General features: G+C 43.6%; 1 protein-coding gene across 4 annotated transcripts in view; it reads left to right on the forward strand.

The window, feature by feature from the left end:
* The window catches only part of CHD7 (chromodomain helicase DNA binding protein 7), a 125,085-nt gene extending 113,897 nt beyond the window's left edge, over positions 1 to 11,188 (forward strand). For 3 of the 4 annotated variants that reach the window (XM_011359192.2, XM_011359194.2, XM_023530066.1), the window contains 7 exons: positions 85 to 245; positions 2,314 to 2,541; positions 2,748 to 3,191; positions 6,284 to 6,505; positions 7,569 to 7,709; positions 7,911 to 8,015; positions 9,274 to 11,188. In XM_011359192.2, the coding sequence (XP_011357494.1) occupies positions 85 to 245; positions 2,314 to 2,541; positions 2,748 to 3,191; positions 6,284 to 6,505; positions 7,569 to 7,709; positions 7,911 to 8,015; positions 9,274 to 10,191 (2,219 nt within the window). In that variant the 3' untranslated portion in view covers positions 10,192 to 11,188. The remainder of the gene's footprint in view (positions 1 to 84; positions 246 to 2,313; positions 2,542 to 2,747; positions 3,192 to 6,283; positions 6,506 to 7,568; positions 7,710 to 7,910; positions 8,016 to 9,273) is intronic. The other variant, XM_011359193.2, reaches the window with a different exon arrangement.
* Positions 11,189 to 17,127: the final 5,939 nt, after the last annotated feature.

The following is a 17,127-nucleotide window of genomic DNA, read 5'->3' on the forward strand; positions in this document are numbered from 1 at the left end:
TTCACATTTTTCATCATGCCCTTTCTAAACTTCTTTTTCAGTGATGTTCTGGTTGTGACTAATGCACATTAACTCATTTCTCAGCAGGAGCTGTCTCTAGAGGGAAGAATTTTGATGAAGAAAGCAATGCTTCCATGAGCACTGCGAGGGACGAAACCCGAGATGGATTCTACATGGAGGATGGAGACCCATCGGTAGCTCAGCTTCTTCACGAGAGAACATTTGCCTTCTCATTTTGGCCCAAGGTCCGTGGATTTTATGTTGTTTTGTTGACCAAAAAAGAGTGGGGGTGGAGGGTAAACTTGGACGCAGTGTATGAAGACGGTAGATTTTTCTCATGTTTCAAAGAGTGATCTGGAAAATCCCAAAGAAAAATGTCTGTAGAGCACTTTTGTAATAAGATAGGAAACGTGACATGAAGGAAAAATAATAAGAAATAGAACTGTTTATATGGATCTTTGGCTCCTTGAGGAGGATTTTTAGGTTAATGATCATGTTGTCCACTATGGTCTATGAATTATTGTTTCAACAGACATACCCTTTGACAAAATAAAATGTGTGGACTTTAAAAAAAATTATTTTATCGTGGTAAAAAACACATATCATGAACTTTATGATCTTAACCAATTTCAAGGGTATAGATTAGTCGTCTTCCCTATGTTCATATCGTTGTGAAACAGATGTCCAGACCTTTGTATCTTGCACAACTGAAACTTTCCACCCATTAAACAACCTCTTTTTGACGCGCCTCCCCTTCCCCCAAAGCACACATTCCTGGCAACCCCTGTTCTACTTTTTGTCCTGCAAATTTGACTACCGTAAGTGGAATCATACAATAGTTGTCCTTTTCTGACTGGCTTATTTCGCTTACCGTAATGTTCTCAAGGTTTATCCAGGTCATAGCATGTGACAGAACTTCTTTCCTTTTTTGGGCCAAATAATATTCCATTGTGTGTATAGACCACATTTTCTTTATCCATTCATCCATCGTTGGGACTTTTGTGTTCCTTGCACCTCCTGGCTTACTATTGTGCCACTGTGAGCCTGAGTGCACTGACATCTCTCTGCGATCGTGCTTCAGTTCTTTTGGACATACAATCAGAAATGGCATTGCCGGGTCACGCGGTAGTTCTTTGGTTTTCTGAGGCACCTTCATCGCACCATCTACAATCCTGCTAACGATGCACAAGGAGAAATGTGTGGACCTATAAAACTGTATGTTTTAATTTTTCTTAATCTCAAGTAGAACTTTCGGATTCAAGGCAACTTCTGTATTGGGAAGCCTAGTCGTCTTCGCTCGGGAGAGGGCGGGCTGTTGATCCATTTGGTCCAGTACTATGCGGTAATTCCAAATGTAGTTCTCTTTAACCAAAAGCAAACTGGAAATTACTTTTTCGGCTAACTAGCATAATTTTATAATTATATCCCTGTGTAATTTGGGTCTGTTTCAGGGCAGGGAAATAATCATCCTAATCACCATAGCAGGGCTATCTGGTTTAAAATAAGCAACATAAAAACTACTTCAATTGACTCATCCCCAGTCTGGCCTTCCATAGTGTGAGCTGCTTAAGAAACAATATGAAATTTTTAACCGAAGAGTGCAGTAGCGAAGATGTCTTTCCCTCTGCGTACCCTCTGACTTTCCCCGTTGTGCTACCCTCCCTCATCGGGCGTAGAAAAGAGTTCCCCAGATCGGTCAGGTCTGTAGTAGCAGGCACTTTTAATCTATGGGAACTGGGTCTAAGAGCTGTAATTAGAAATTTTTAATGTACACGCTTCAGTGAAATTTGAAGTGATAATAGGTGGGGGATGCAAATTGACATTCATTAGGTGTTCCTAGGTTGGTGCCCATTTCATAATGCTGAACTTTATTAATAGTGACGCTAATGATGTCCCACTTCCTGGGACAGACTGGGGTCCCGCCGGTGGATCTGAAGCACCGGAGCGTCGAGAAGCTAATGCAGGGTTCCATTGTTATCTTGTTATCTGCCGACATTCACCGACAATTCTTCAGCTTGACTAAAAGCTACTTTTAAAACATGGGGACATTTTAGAGGTGCCGGTAGCGTAATGTTTCCTGATTTGTGTGGTTCAGTGTTCATAATTGAAGAACATTAGGTTTTCTGTATTGGGGCTACCTTAGGACCCTCCACCATGACAAAGCACTTTGGGTGGATGCTTGTTTCCTTTACTTTTTGCCCACCAATGACTTTTAAACCTTTTGTGCTCTTTAGTATCTCAGTGGAAATATTTATCTAGTCATTTTCACCCGGTCTTTGTTACAGTTTCATGTGACTTTTCTTCTCCCTCTAGGATCGAGTAATGATAAACCGATTAGACAACATCTGTGAAGCAGTGTTGAAAGGCAAATGGCCAGTAAACAGGCGCCAGATGTTTGATTTCCAGGGCCTCATCCCTGGGTACACGCCGCCGGCCGCGGACAGTCCCCTGCAGAAGAGGAGCTTCGCTGAGCTGTCCATGGTCGGTCAAGCGGGCATCAGTGCGAGCGAGGACCTCACCAGCTCCCCTCAGTTGTCGAAGGTAGGCACGAGCGCTTTGTTTGCGCAGTTTAAAGTTCTCCAGATTTCGTGTTTCCCTGGTCTTGCTGAGAAATACGGCTGCTGTGTCCTCAGCCCTTTTCAATGTCATGAATGTTCAGTGCCCTAAGCTTCTTGTCTTTGCATCTGAAAGCCAACCCACGTGGCCGATGCATTCAGGCTCATTGTTTTGTTGGGATTTTTCAATAGGAAGATGCCCTTAACCTCTCCGTCCCTCGCCAGCGGAGAAGGAGGAGGAGAAAAATTGAAATCGAGGCCGAAAGAGCTGCTAAGCGGAGGAACCTCATGGAGATGGTCGCCCAGCTCCGGGAGTCCCAGGTGGTCTCAGAAAACGGACAAGAAAAAGTCGTAGATTTATCAAAGGCCTCGAGAGAGGCGACAAGCTCTACCTCAAATTTTTCATCTCTTACTTCAAAGTTTATCTTGCCTAGTGTCTCGACACCAGTGTCTGATGCCTTTAAGACTCAAATGGAACTGCTCCAGGCAGGTCTGTCACGCACACCCACGAGACATCTGCTTAATGGCTCCCTAGTGGATGGAGAGCCTCCCATGAAGAGGAGGCGGGGACGGAGGAAAAACGTGGAGGGCCTTGATCTGCTTTTCATGAGCCACAAACGGACGTCATTGAGTGCAGTAAGTTCCGGAGCTCACTTCCATTTGATGGCCCATGTTGATGGCCAGGGTCCCTGTACTGTTGATGACACTGGTCTATGTTCCTTTCAGTGACATGGCCTTAAAGCTGGCTTCTTCCACTAAAGAAATAGAATTACAATGAGCAGAGTCATGATTCTGAGCTGGAAAATTGTGTTGAGCATTGATACAGATCACTCGGCCTGAACCAAATGTAGCCGGAGGATTTATTCTTCCCAAGATCCTGATATATTGATTACTCTCGGAAGACTAGCCCCGAACAGAAACACGTCCTCCTGAGCCTTTAATTGTTACTTCTGAACTCTTGAGGTGGAAAAAGCTTCTGTTGTTAAAAATACTGATTTTTTTGAGCCTGGCATTTATGAGATTAATATAAAGGTTTAGTTTTAGATTTTAAGATTTATACTCATATATAAAGTTAGTGATGGCAAATTCTCCTATCTCTATAACTAGATATTTTAAAAATCTCATCTGAATAAAGATCCGTACCAGTTTAGGTTTGAATGAAATGTACGTGCCAATAGATTTTAGCCTTTTTTTTTTTTTGGCTAATTTAAAAGAAATAAGTACAGTGTAATCAAAATTCTCTTCCCTAAACTATGTCAACCATGGCACCTAAAAACGTGCCCTGTAACTACTGATGGAGATTTTGCCCCTAAGAACTCAACTGCGTGCAGCCCCTTTAAAGGGCTAATTTGTGCTGGACAGCGCGCGTGGGTCGGGGTGAGCCCAGATCAGGGTGGAGGCGCTGGGGCTTCTGCCTGTGCCTGAGGGTCTAGGGACAAGGACGAGCTCCTCCGCTGGCGGGACATAGTTCAAGAAACGCTGAAGTTTGAAACTGAGGAAAGACAGTTGTTTGTTTTGATGTGTTTTTTCTCATTCCATCCCTGTTATTATTTGCCCATTTTCTATTTCTTGAACTTAGAGAAAGCTTAGTAAAAGAGTAGGAAAAGACGTGGTTGAGTTAAAGGCTAGGAATGATAAAATAGCATTTGCTGGCGTTCGTCCCCGGTGGGATCTGATTAAAACAGACGCATCCAGGCGGTTACAGTTAATTTTCAAAATTCATCACCAATGCACCAGTTGTAGCAACGGTCATTTTTGTTGAGCATATGATGACTTTTAGAATCTTGTGAAAATATACCCGGTCATGGATCAGCTGTGGCTGGTCGTTCTCTAAGTTAAAATACCATTTCTAGGCGTGTGCTCCCCAAAGTTGCATCTCTAGCGATTAGCCTTCCTGCTTGAAACCACTATGTTAACACTTCGATGGATTTTGTTCACCGAAAATTCTTCCTTTGTAAACATCAGCAAATTGGGAGATTTCTGCAGTTCACATCTCTTCATTTACAGTTGTGTTTAATATTTGAATCTCGGCACATGCTTGTTTGGGGACCAAGCGTCAGGAATTACTAGTCATTGCCATTGCTATTTTCCTATTGTAGTTATAAATACAACTATATTAAACCGAAGGCTGACTTTATTCATTTTACATATTTTAAGCCATCCCTAAGAATTTATCGATATATTCCTGTTTCTGAGGTCACATTTAGCAACTCAGCTCAAAACTCCAGATAGAGAATATATTTAAAAAAATTTTTTTTAACCATCAGATGTTGGAATTTGGGGATTCCTCATTTGGTATTGTAGAGGGTTATGTGCATATGCGTGAAGTAGAAGGGAAATGCTGACTGATCTATAAATAAATTGAGTGGCAAAGGGGTGTAAAGGACTGCAGTGGTACTTATGTGGAACAATACAAATGTTAAGATCTTGTCTGGTGTCAGCACTCAAGCTGGAGATCATTTTGTGCTGCCATGAAAAATAAGGGTGCAGCCGCCATGCGTTGAGCAACATCGGGAGCTGGCCCTGCCCCTGTGCCAGGCCCTGGGATGAGAAGAATAAAGGCCTGACAGGCGTTTGCACTAGAGAACTCGGTGTTCCAGATAAAGAATGTCTCATAGTGGGAATGGCAAACAGTGGACATGGGGAGAAACAGATGAGGAAGTTTCCCTAGAGATGGTCATGTTTCAGTTAACTTTTAAAGATTGTGTAAGAGTCGGTCATTTGAGAAGAGAGGGCAGGGAGGGAGTGCAAAGGGCCTGAGGCCAGAGGGAGCCTGTTGTGCTTGGTAAACAGAGTTAGCGGCTGGGGGATTTGTGAGTAGGAGAGCAAGGTTCAATGGAGATGAGCTTGGAGACAAAGTGGGATGCAAGTCATGGAGGATTCTTAATCGCCATGCTGAAGAACCTGGATTTTGTAGTGAAGGTGATGGGGATTCAGTTATCGAAAGCGGCTACATCGGAGAGAGCTGTGACATAGCGTTTGGAACTAGGAGGTGTACGTTCTAGAAAAACGACTCCGATATAGCAATGTAAAGGTCGGACTGAAGGAGGTGGACTAGATCAGGGAGACCATTTGGGAATATTGCAGTAATGTGGATGGGAAGCGAGGACAGCCTGAGCCAACACTGGAGCAGTTGGAATGGAGAAATGGGCTGACCTAAAAGATGTCTGGAGGTTAAAAGAACAGAGTTTGAGGACCAGTCGCTGGGCGGTGGTGGAGTCTGGACTTCAGTTAGAGTCGATCCTCTCGGTGCCGCCACACAAACCTAACACAGAATGCTGGACCACCCACAAAATCGTTCTGTTCACAGGGTGCCAGAGAGCTCCGTGTGAAGCTGGCTTTTGGAACAGTTCTTTAATTAAAAAATTTTTAATGACGTTTATCTGTGGATCCCCAAGAGAGGTTGCGAGGCTGCCTTTCGTGCACATCAAGCTCTGACCGAGCTGCCCGTGTCGTATATTCCTGGTGGCTTGCTTAAGATCTCAAACACAGAGCGCTGATGAACTGTGAATTTTCTGCCTAATTACTAATTCTACAGTGTGAAGAATGATATTTAAAGTTCCATCTTCTAATTTCAAAGTTGTTCCAAAACTGACAATGTTTCAAGTAACTTTTTTCTCTTTTTTGATCAAAGATCCGTTATGCTTAGATAGCATTTTGTTGGGATAGAACGTTGTCAGAATCTTTCTCTCCATGTGAGAATTCAGACTGTTTTCAACTTCCTGCAGGAGGATGCTGAGGTGACCAAAGCTTTTGAAGAAGATATAGAGACCCCACCGACAAGAAACATTCCTTCTCCTGGGCAGTTGGACCCCGACACACGGATCCCTGTTATAAACCTCGAAGATGGGACAAGGCTGGTGGGGGACGAGGCTCCTAAAAATAAGGACTTAGTCGAATGGCTGAAGCTGCATCCTGCTTACACTGTTGATATGCCAAGTTATGTACCAGTAAGTGTTACGGAGCTCACAGCGGCGGGGAGTCTGCTAGGACAGTCCTTTTCATTCTCCCATACAACATAGAAATCTCGGGTCCCCCGGCCTTGCTTGCATGTCTCCCCTCTCAAAAGTTTCCCCGTTTTTGTCATTGTATGTTCTGCATTAGAGAAACCAGCTTCAGGCCTGTCCTGTGTGAAGGGCAGCCTTGTAGTTATTCAAAGATTCCTATTATGCATTTCCTTATTTTTTCCATCTCTCCCCAAACAGACATGATCTCTTCAGTTATTCTTTGCCTGGCGTGGTTTTGAGGTGGTATCATTACTGAGCTAACACTCATGAATGCACTTTAATTGGTCTCCAGCCCAGGTCCGACCAGCACAGAATACTGTGAAGCTGTTACCTGCAGAGATTTGAACAGCTCAGGCAGCCCAAGACTTTATTAGCTTCTTTTTTTAAGCACGTAACACTTATGCCTTAGATTAAACATATTAGACATTATCTCCGGATGATTCGTCCATAAACTGTTTGCTAGCTAGCAAGGCAAATCTTTTATTTATGCCATACTTATGCGATTTCATTTTTTAAACTTAAATGTAGGGTTTTACGTGTCGTGTTATTGGGTTCAGCCTGAGTTGAGTTCCTGCCACTCAGGATGCCCCTCCAGCAAAGGTCCTTTTCGGCCTCGGTTGGTTCTCCTCACGCGCAGTCTTGTGTCGTGGTTGTGATACCATCTCTGTGTTTATTCAAGTCACTGAGTACAAATTAGCAAGGGTGCTAGAGAACGTTTCCTTTGAAATTACCACGACTTAGTTGAACATTTGAAGTGAAGACTGTGAGCAGGGTTATGGACAGACAAAAGTGGAAGCAGATTCTGAGCTTACATGTTTGTTTCATTCCTTAGTGTACAGGGGAAAAAATAGGACTTTTCCCTTTCAAAGAAAAGTGTGGTTTCTAGTAGTTAGAACAGTTCTTGAAACTTCCATAGTAATTGGAAATGATATGACTGTCATTTATACAGGAAAGAGTAGGTATTAAGTGTAATTTTACTAAATATGTATTTTTTATTTTTTTGCAGAAGAATGCAGATGTGCTGTTTTCCTCGTTTCAGAAACCGAAACAAAAACGACATAGATGTCGAAACCCTAATAAATTGGATATAAACACTTTGACAGGAGAAGAAAGGGTTCCTGTTGTCAATAAACGAAACGGGAAGAAGGTAAACGCGGGAGGGGCCGTGAGCGCAGCGATTTCTCGTCCCCAAAAAAGTATATTATCCCAACATCTTTTATTTTTTACAAAATCGCATTTCTTCCAGAATACACACATATGACATGTGTACGTATCTGTGCGTGTGTAGGCGGAGGAGGGGCGGGGTAGAACTGACGTGTTTAAAGTGTGTTCCGGTGCCTCTCCCCAGATGGGCGGGGCCATGGCGCCTCCCATGAAGGACCTGCCCAGGTGGCTGGAGGAGAACCCCGAGTTTGCAGTTGCTCCGGACTGGACGGATATAGTGAAGCAGTCTGTAAGTACGAACTCCGCGTGTCTGTCGAGAGAGGTATCTCAACGCAGCTGCGTTCCTGAAGTTTTTTTTTATTTTCTGTTGGCCATTAATTATTCACTTACAACTTACTCTTACCTTAAAAGAATTGGCATAATACATCATGAATACATCATCGTGTCTTGTGTAAATACATCATTAATCCATTGTGGGTTAATCAGACAGCTCCGATTTAAAACGACTGGATAGAAATACAGATTCGCAGGGTTAGAGGCGGACTCAGCACAGGGCGATGCCCCAGGTGGACCTAGTTAGCAGTCTGCCGTGGGGCATAATGTATGGCGGTTGAGATCATTAACGTTAGCTGTGACTTCTGATATTAAAATAAACAAAAAATACAATAGTTCCGCCAAAATGTTTCTCACTATTTCCTTTTAAAATTAATTTGTCAATGATGTCTTGATTCTTGTTTGTTTGAAGTATACAGTAAAACTGCTTATTTTTCTCTTGATGTACAGTTCTATCGGTCTTAACACACGTATGGTTTTGTGAGCTGCCACCATAATCAGACTATGGACAGCTCTGTACCCCGCCCCCCAAAAAGATTTCTTTGTGTTGTTCTCTCCACCACCATCCCTGGCCCCTGACAACTGCAGATCTGTTCTGCATCTCTAGAGTTCTGGCTTCTTGAGGCTGCCGTCTACACAGAGGCAAAACGTATGTAACCGTTAGTTTCACTTACCACACTGAGATTCATCCACGTGGTCGCACGTGCCAGAAGTTTGTCCCTTTTCATTGTTGAGCATCCTCCATCGCGTGGCTGAGCCCCTCCCGGCGTGTGGTCGTCAGCCACGGAGATCTCTCTGGGCCACGTGTAGGTCTGGGCAGTTATGCGTACAACTGCCATAAATATTCATGTCCGGGTTTTGGTGTAAACCTAAGTTTTTGTTTTTCTAGGGTAGGTACCAAAATGTAATTTTAATTAAGTTTTCTGTTGCAGCTCCCTTCTCGAGTTAGTTATGATGCAGATAACATTTACCTCACTGATGGAAGAGCCTTTAACAGTTTTTCTGCAACTCAGCATAATTCAGTGAACTAACGTAACGCTAAAATATAGACTTTTTGCTTTCGTAAGTTTTAGCATTGCACTTTTAGAGTAGAAACAATTGCTTATGTATTTCCATTCAAAATGTTCATTTTCAGATCGTCACAAAGGCCCGCATCGAAGTTAAGTTTTCTTTAGCAGATTGACAGCCACTGTTTGCCTCTCCGTTTCCTTCAGGGTTTTGTTCCCGAGTCGATGTTTGACCGTCTTCTCACTGGACCCGTGGTGAGGGGGGAAGGAGCGAGCAGAAGAGGGAGGAGGCCCAAGAGCGAAATCGCCAGAGCCGCTGCAGCCGCCGCCGCGGTGGCCTCCACGTCGGGAATCAACCCCCTGCTGGTGAACAGCCTGTTCGCCGGAATGGACCTGACGAGCCTCCAGAGTCTCCAGAATCTCCAGTCGCTCCAGCTGGCGGGTCTCATGGGCTTCCCTCCGGGACTGGCAACAGCTGCCACGGCCGGAGGCGACGCTAAGAATCCTGCCGCCGTGCTGCCCCTGATGCTGCCGGGCATGGCGGGCCTGCCCAGCATGTTCGGGCTGGGCGGGTTGCTCAACAGCCCTCTCTCCGCTGCTGCTGGAAACACCACTGCTGCTTCGAGTCAAGGAGAACCGGAAGACGGCACCTCAAAAGGAGACGAGAAAGGAAATGAGAACGAAGAAGAGAACAAAGACTCTGAGAAAAGCACAGACGCTGTTTCGGCTACTGACTCTGCGAATGGATCTGTTGGTGCTGCTACTGCCCCGGCCGGGCTGCCCTCCAGCCCGCTCACCTTCAACCCTTTCCTCCTGTCCACCATGGCCCCGGGCCTCTTCTACCCATCCATGTTTCTGCCTCCAGGACTGGGAGGATTGACACTGCCTGGGTTCCCCACGTTAGCAGGGCTTCAGAATGCCGTGGGCTCCAGCGAAGAAAAGGCCCCCGACAAGGCCGAGGGGGGCACCTTTCAGGAAGAAGAGAACTTAGAAGGCAGCGATGCCGAGGAGACCCTGGATAAGACTGCGGAGTCCTCCATCTTAGAAGACGAAATAGCACAGGGTGAAGAGCTAGACTCACTTGAAGGGGGGGACGAAATAGAAAACAATGAAAATGATGAATAACCAGTACCAGTTCCAGTTAAAGTGTTTAAAACTTTTGACAAGTGGTAGTCCTACTGTTTACACTCACAGTTAATGTTCATACCTAGTTTTATAAGCTGTTCTGTAACATAGTGTAGCAAACAAAGAGAAAAAAAGTCCAAGTCATGTTATACAGGTGTCAAAAGGTATCTCGGTCATTAAGTATTGTGCAGTGCATTATTTATTATCCCTAGGAGAGATGAAATTTGAGAGGTGATCATGTCTTTTTAAGGAAACTTACATAATGCTCTGCTTTTTTTTTTTTTTTTTTTTTTCCTTTTTCTTTTGGTACCATTGGTATTATAATAAAGAGCAATTTGTAACTGAGTGGCACTAATGGAAGGAAGTGCTGCTCAAAGGAAGTATGAAGTTATATATTTAATTTTTTAACTATAATTTTTTTTTTTTTTTTTTTTTTGCTGTGAAGGTCAAGATGAAATTTACCATACATATCATACTCGCTCCCTCGTTTCCCTTCTTGACTGTATGGGGCTCCCACGCGTGCGTATCCACACACACCCACACACTCTGACAATCTCCACGTTAGTGTGAACGTCTCTGTCCCGAGGCGCAGCAATAATAAGGCAGCTGTTGAATGTGAAGGGTCCCTTTGTAAACTAACCTGCTGGGAGGGTTCTCGCCAGACCGAACTACAGTTCCATTGTCGCGTGGTCTCGTAATGCACTGGTATAAACAAAATAAATAGATGAATAAATAAAGAGTGAGAGAATAGAGAATCAGGTACCTTTTTTAAATTAAAGGACTTTGTTACTTTAGCCACAAAGCTAAAACAGCATTACCTCAGCTCTAAACTAGCCTTGAAGTTTACAGACATGACTTTGTAAATGTATTGTTTTTCTTTGTCGTGATGTCCTTTTATTTTTTTCTCTGAAAACTGCTATCATGTAAGATAAAGTGTAAATTGCTGCCAACTGTAGTAATGACGCTTTTAATAAAAGTGACCCACGATACGCAGAAACGTAGTTGCAGAGTGCAGTGTGAGGGGCGCCGTGCTCACGCTGTGCTTCTGTGTTCGCGGTGGATGCAGACGCAGCGTTCTGGCCTTTGTGCAGTTCCTCGACATGTCCTCTTCTGCTAGATTAGCTGTTGGTAATAGGCTAAACTGATTGTCTTCGGACCAGGCAGGAGGAAAAACCTGAAATTACCTTCACGTAATTCCACTCCGGATATCTCAACAGAACCACACACAAAAACCTCCTTTTACTGAGAAGACTTAAAAATGTGAGCAGCGTCTGATAACGTGGTACACCAAAGAACAAAGGGCAAAAGAAAAATGAGGCTTTATTAGGCGCAATATCTAGGTCATTTATCCTTGGTTAATGGGTAGAAATAACACAATGCCGGAGTGTCAGCAAGGGACACAAAGGCGCTCTGGTGTCCCGCAGACCCGTGCCCGATGCCAGACCCTGGAGGACTCGTACGGGAGGAGAGGGCCCCGCTTCCGCCAGCACCCACAGGCCCGAGTGCTGCCGGCTCAGCTCGTGCGCCCTTATGACCTTTGATATTCGAGGTAAAATATAATTTGAGAGCTACTGTTTTCACCTTTTCGTGTCACCTGACCAAACACAAAGCCGTGTTTCCATGCAGTGCGGGAGAGGAAGAGATGCCGCCCGCAGTTCTGTGCCTGTCGCCTCCCCACACGGCCTCCCCCCGGGTCCACCAGAGCCCACCCCCACCTGACGTGTCACAAGACGGACTCCACATCCCTTTTTGACAGTGGAGTTCGCTTAATTTATAGCCCAAGATGAAGTGTTACCCGGTATGATTCCGGAGAAGGAACGGCTTGAAACTCCCACCTTAGAGAGCCTGGGGTCACTTTTAACCATCGTCATTGTCATCATCATCCCTTGAAAGTTACCAAGCGGACAGTGTGCACTGGAGGAAAGTGCCTTTAAGAGAATATCCTCTGAAATGGAATTCTTTGAACGTGGAAAATAAAACTAGATCTGCACAAAGTACAGGAAATTTAAATATTTAAATAGCTGAAAGGAATTTGTTTTAAGCCTTAAAATAAGACTTTAGGCAGGGAGACTGTGTTTAATAAAATGAGTTATAAAAGAGCCTTTAAAAAAATTCTTATATTGAAAGTTTTCCTACGACCTCTGTAAATAGAGCATATGGCGTGACTGTCGCTGGTAGAAGATGCTAAGACCAGTGATGGTCGTCAGAGCAAAGGCATCATTGCTTGTGGCCGGAGGGAACCCTGAGCGGACAGACGGTCAGCCGCAGGCTCTGCGCGTCCTCTGGGGTTCATCTTCGCCAGGCTTTAAAGTCATTCAAATTTCCACATTGGCAAATGCTTTTTTTCTCTTTAATGGAATTAATTCTTGATAAGAGATCTTGAACTGACTAAGTAAGAAATATTTTAAACGCAGTCTGGTACTTAATGCTAACTATAACATTTGTCGTATGCTCAGTATAACTTGAGCACTGAGGTGCGAAGTGCTTCCCATGGCTTTACTGCTTAATCGTCACTTCTCTGTGAGAGAAATGCTGTTTTTCCATGAGGAAACTGAGACTTGGAGGGTTTAAGTAACTGGCCAACAGTAATTATAGGAGCCGCATTTAAACCCAGGCAGTCTGACTTCAGAGCCTGCTTACGCTGTCCTGAGTTACTGTACTCAGGTCTCTGAAAGAAAATCGTTATATGATAATGAGCTAAAGTGTTTGGGCATCTTTGTTTTTACCTTTTTCCCCCAGATGCCTCCATAAGGAATCTTAAGTTGGAGGTTGGGAATTGCGGGAGCGCCTGGGTGAAGTAGAGCCGGGAATGGCGTGAGCTTTGACTCAGGAAGCGAGTTCAGTTAACGCATTTAAATTTGGATTTATTTTGCTCTGTGAGTACTTCTATTTTTATAAAGAAGGCAAGTTTTTAAAAAGATAAACTTACTCGAGCCTCAGGGCTAGTCAATGGCAAACCTGGTGGCTGACCACAGATGGAGCGAACACCGAAGCCCAGGCCTAGGACCACTGCGAGTGTAACTGACATTCACCAGCACGTTTATCGGGTCCTATGTGCTCGGTGCTGATTTAGTCACAAGAATACAGCAACGAAAACAAAAACACAGGCTAGTCCCTTGCTGTCGTGGAACATTCTAGTAGAAAGAAACAGATGATTTAGTGATTACAAATAAAATTTTTGTAGATTCGGGGAAATAATTAAGGTGATAATGTGGTCAGGGAGGAGCACTCTGTGGAAGGGACAGCTTTGCGTACACCTGAGTGATGAGAAGCAGGAGCCAGACAGGAGCTGGTCGGAGAATGTTCTAGGCAAGGGGAACAGCCAATGCAAAAATCAAGAATTGAGAGTGAGCTTGGAAGAAGGGAGCACAGGGAAGCCTGTCTGCCTGGAAGAACTGGGGGCCAGGGGCCAGGAGGGCCTGGCGAGGGGCTTGGATTTCCTTTTAAGTGTGGTAGGAAGCCTTTGGAAGATTTTATGCAGGAAGGTTATCTGATCATATTCGTGTTTTTAAATCAAGAAGCATTGTGGCTGCAATGTGCAAGATGCTTGGTAAAGAGAAGTCTGAAATTCTAGTTGGGGGACTGCTGTAGCAACCTTGGATCAAGGTAGTGGGTCGTAATAGAGATGGGAAGCAGTGGATGGATGTGGGATATATTTTAAAGAGACAGAGCCTTCCATTTAAATTACCTGAGTTGTTCGAATTAACTCTTCAGGATTACTCCTACTGAAATACACCCAAAGGAAAACCAACAGATATACCTTTTTAAAATTTTTTTAAAGAATTTCATGATTAGTGGGAATAGAAAATTTTCCTGTTATAAAATTATCTTTTCAATTCAATGAAAATTATTTGTTAATTACTTTTGGGAAGAGTTTTTAGAAAGTGTTTCTAATAGGTAGCGGTGGTAAGACTAAGTGTATTGTAGAAGTGATGTGTGTGTAGTGAGCGTCACTATCTACAGCCACCAGTAAATTTAAATTAGGAAGTAAAACAATGTAAAATGATTTCTAACAAGCACTTAAAAATTGAGATGTATTCATTTAACTTGGCTCTCTAATGAGCAATTTTATGTGTTAGCACAGATAAGATTTACTACAGTTTTATAGACATTTGATAGTAAACTACATTTGGCAAAATAGATGAATAAATTAGCTTCTAGGATATTTAATCAAATGTGAGACTCCTTCAGTGAAAGGTATTTCAATATTGAATTTTTTATTGAGAGAGTCACCCAATTTGGAGATTTTTTTTGGTAGGGGTTAGGATGGTGATTTTCAAAGTTTTTTGAACTATTAAATCATTTTTACGTTTAAGGTTTCTGGTTTTTCTATTGTCCCCATTCTTATTCTTAAATCTCTAAACCCAAACTAAAACTCCCGTGCATATGTGTTGGAAACATAGCTCCACCCTCCTAATGGGTGTGCCCATCTGTATAGGTCTTATTGGGACCTACCAATGCAGAGTCGGATTTTACTTTGCATCTCGTTAATCAATGCATGTTTACATTGTAATTTAAATGAACTTGAAAAATGGAGCAATGACAGTTAAAATTTCAAATATTCCTTCATCTAGCATCTTTATCTTCAGAACAATTTACTCTTAGAATTTGTTTAGCTCCTAAGCTGGTTGAAAATTTCGTCAGCTGAACAAAGATGGCAGAGCCCATCTCTAATCACAGATGTGTTAAGCGTGGTTGTGCCTCTCCCAGTGAGGGTCCTTCCTGGAAAGGTTGCCTGTCCACAAGGTCTTTGGTGGACTCCGAGATCAATCTGTCATGGTGAATTGTAAGTTACAGCTAAAGGACAGCATCATTGATTTCTGAAGTATAATAAGGAGGAAGACTAAGCCAAAAAATTGTTCCGGAATCTCTTAATAGTCTACTCCAAGGGGCTTCTTCCATTGGCCCTTGCCCATCCTGCATTTTGATCTGAAAAGCTCCATTTCAAAACTGCAAATGAAAGAAGCCTGATTCTTTTCTGCGACCAGAGCCAGGCACTGCAGTGCATCCTTTGCAACCCCAAACCATCTCAATTGCCAGCCACAGTTCAAGAGACTTCAACTTGGAGGTCGCTGGACGACTGAACCCACGCAGGCTGTGAATTTCATAGCAGGCTGTGAATTTCATAGTTCGGGGGAGGGCACATCACGTTTGAGAACAGAAAACTCTTCCCGTTCAACATGTTTCACCAGCTCTGCTTAGGAGTCAAGAAGCTCTTAACATTTTAGAATTCAGCATTTTTGTTAATAGATACTTAGGAGGCAATCTGCCACACGCCAGCGTTCCTGCCATCACCCATTTACTTGGTAAGGCCGGGTCACCTGCCCAGGGCCAAGAGGCGAGACAAGCATGCTGGAGAGAACTAGAATTTAGACTTCTTCAGTGTAAGCTGTGTCTAGCGGTGGACTGTTCTAAGGACAAACCTGCCGTTCGTGTTAATTCAGGTCTACAGTCTTAAAAACCCCAAACCTAAAATAGAATAAGCCGCAAACTCTCTTAATAACAACTGATGTTATGATCTGAAGAACCAACCAGAAGGTTCTAGAATCTCATGCCGCAAGACAAAAGTACTGGTGAAGCTTGACTGAAAGTTGCTCGAGATAAAAACTTTAGGCATTTACGAGCACGCTTTACATCTGTGCTGATTTTATATCACCTATGCAACCGATAATCTAAATAGTTTGATACGCTATTAGAGCTTATTCTCTGGGAGGATTTTGGATAGTGTAATTGCTCTGAAATTCTGAATGGCCTGAAAGGCAGCCCCAGCTAAGTCTGGAACTTAAAAAGTTCCTGTAAGGATGGGAAATGGCCCCAGCGAGAATGGCTTTGCTTCATCGTCTCCACCCACAGGCCTTTTCTGGCACTCGGAACAGATTTGCATATCTGTAGCTGCAGAGCTAATGTTCTCTCACTAAGCTCAGGGGCCCTGCGAGGCAACTCCAGGATCCTTTCCATCTTATTGTAAGAGTTCCTGGAAAATGAGAGGCAGCCATTGTGTCTGACTGTGGCGGCATTGTTCTTCCCCAAACGAAGCTGGCCTGTTTCTCAGCTCCGTTTCTGCTGCTTCAGCCACGGCTAGCTTCTGAGGAGCAGCTGGACCGACTAAAAAGCTCGAAGGGTTAACGGTAAAGCCATTTAAAAATCTCCCCTCTCCCTCTTACTCTCCACAATGTGAAGTTACACACCCCAAAGCCCTTTTCATGGGACTCCCCTTTTTGTGTAGAACCTGTGCGTTCTGAGAAAAAAAAACAGGGTAATACAGCAACTGGCAACTCAATGACAAGGTGTTCGGCCTCACGAGAAATTCGAGAAAGGAATTCCATCGGCCATCAGACTACACTGCCACTGTGGGGAGGAAATAAAGCTGAAACTATTCCTTTACATTTCAATCAAAATTTGTTTATCGATACAAGTATCAATTGTTTATTACCATTAACATCCTCTTGTTGGGGATAATTACGGCAAATATCTGAATACTGTTTATGATGTCAGGGAAACAAGCTTTTTGTGTTTGTGTTGGTCTTTTTTTAATGTGGTTTGGGAGCAGGCCAAATGAGCAAAACAACACTGACTTGTGAAAGGTGGGAAGGAACTAGGAGCCCAAGGTGTAAAATTTTTGTAAGAATCAAAAGCAACTCTGAGAATCATTTGTCATTGTATTCGGAGCTCAAATGACTAAATGGCTAAAAACTCTAGTTGCCGTGTTTCAAACACGCCTGTACTTATTTCTGTATGCATGTTTGCATGTGTCAGGAAGCCTCCTCTAAATCATTTACTCTTTTATTCCGTAGCATGGTCTAGCAGTGATGCACAAAGGTTGAGATGACGTGGCATTGCGTGCTATTGGACGCATGCCCCAAGATCTAAAATACTGTTGATGTGGCACATTTATTCCCATGGGTGATATGGAGCATCATCCTTTCCCTTAAGAAG

This window comes from Pteropus vampyrus, unplaced genomic scaffold (assembly GCF_000151845.1).
Source record: "Pteropus vampyrus isolate Shadow unplaced genomic scaffold, Pvam_2.0 Scaffold45, whole genome shotgun sequence".
Lineage (NCBI taxonomy): Eukaryota > Metazoa > Chordata > Mammalia > Chiroptera > Pteropodidae > Pteropus > Pteropus vampyrus.